The 1,124-nt window shown below is 64.3% G+C and overlaps 1 protein-coding gene across 1 annotated transcript in view; it reads left to right on the top strand.

Annotated features, from left to right (window-relative positions):
• ABCA2 (ATP-binding cassette, sub-family A (ABC1), member 2) overlaps positions 1-1,124 on the top strand; it is a gene marked incomplete at both ends in the record, with an annotated part of 20,426 nt that overhangs the window by 1,347 nt on the left and 17,955 nt on the right. Inside the window, 3 exon segments of the mRNA XM_010143649.1 lie at positions 1-52; positions 358-517; positions 740-868. The exon segment at positions 1-52 is cut by the window's left edge and continues 7 nt beyond it. Of these exon segments, the coding sequence (XP_010141951.1) occupies positions 1-52; positions 358-517; positions 740-868 (341 nt within the window).

The raw sequence follows: 1,124 nt of genomic DNA, 5'->3' as shown, positions 1-1,124 counted from the left end.
CTTTCGGGCGGCTTGGGGCTGGGCTGCAGCCCATCCTCTGCGGCAACAACCGGTAGGAGCCCCAGGGGATGGATCCAGGTGCTCTCTGGTTGGGACAGGGGCGTGAAGGAACTCGCCCTGCCTCTGCCAGCAGCCACGGGCCATGGCCTCCCCTTGATGAGCCCGTGGGAGATGGGTGCTGCACCGCATGCTTGTGCCATGGCTGGGGGAAGCTCCCCGTGCCGGGCTGCACCGTGGTGGCACATGAACCAGTGTGGAATCTTCTCCCAGGAGGGGGTGGGGGCTGCCTGCAGTGTGGGGGGCTGCCTGCAGCGCGGGGCGCTGGGGCGCAGTCGGCAGCCTGAGCCCCCTTTGCAGGACGATCGAGCCTGAGGCGCTCAAGCAGGGCAACATGAGCTCGCTGGGCTTCACCAGCAAGGAGCAGCGAAACCTGGGCCTCCTCGTGCATCTGATGACCAGCAACCCCAAAATCCTGTACGCGCCCGTGGGCACTGAAGTGGACAAGGTCATCCTGAAGGTGAGGGTGCAGAGGCTGAGACCCCCGTCCTTCCCCTCCCCGCAGCCCCACTCTGCAGGGTCCTCCTGGCCCAAGGGTGCCATGGCTGAGCGGGGAAGAGCTGCCCTGGCCCTTGGGCGAGCTGGGAGGTGGGCAGGTAGCTCCATGGCTGCTGGCCATCCCGGAGAGCAGGGGGGCCCCGTGTCTTCCCACCACATGATTTTCCTCTCCTTTCCTCTGTAGGCCAACGAGACCTTCGCCTTCGTGGGCAATGTCACCCACTACGCCAAGGCGTGGCTGAACATCTCCCCTGAGATCCGGGCCTACCTGGAGGAGGGCAGGCTCCAGAGGCGCATCCGCTGGCTCCAGCAGGTAGGACAGAGTAGTGGGGACCAAGCCTACCTTGGGGGTGGGAAGGGGGTGTCCTGCCCACAGGCACCTTGTCGTTTCTTCATGTGAAGCTCTCAGGTGCTCCTGGGTGCCCACCCTGCTCTTGTGAGGACCAGGCTGATTCCTGGTGCAGGGTGGATGCTGTTCTCCCTTCCCCAAGAGGAGCATTGGATCCCATTTGTGTACATGGGGAGGATTGGGGACTGAGTAGAGGTACCCCAAGTTCTCCCTCCCATGT

The sequence above is a fragment of the Buceros rhinoceros genome, unplaced genomic scaffold, assembly GCF_000710305.1.
Source record: "Buceros rhinoceros silvestris isolate BGI_N320 unplaced genomic scaffold, ASM71030v1 scaffold10129, whole genome shotgun sequence".
In the NCBI taxonomy this organism is placed as follows: Eukaryota; Metazoa; Chordata; class Aves; order Bucerotiformes; family Bucerotidae; genus Buceros; species Buceros rhinoceros.
Note: the sequence above shows the minus strand (reverse complement) of the source record. Positions and strands in the feature narration are given on the sequence as shown.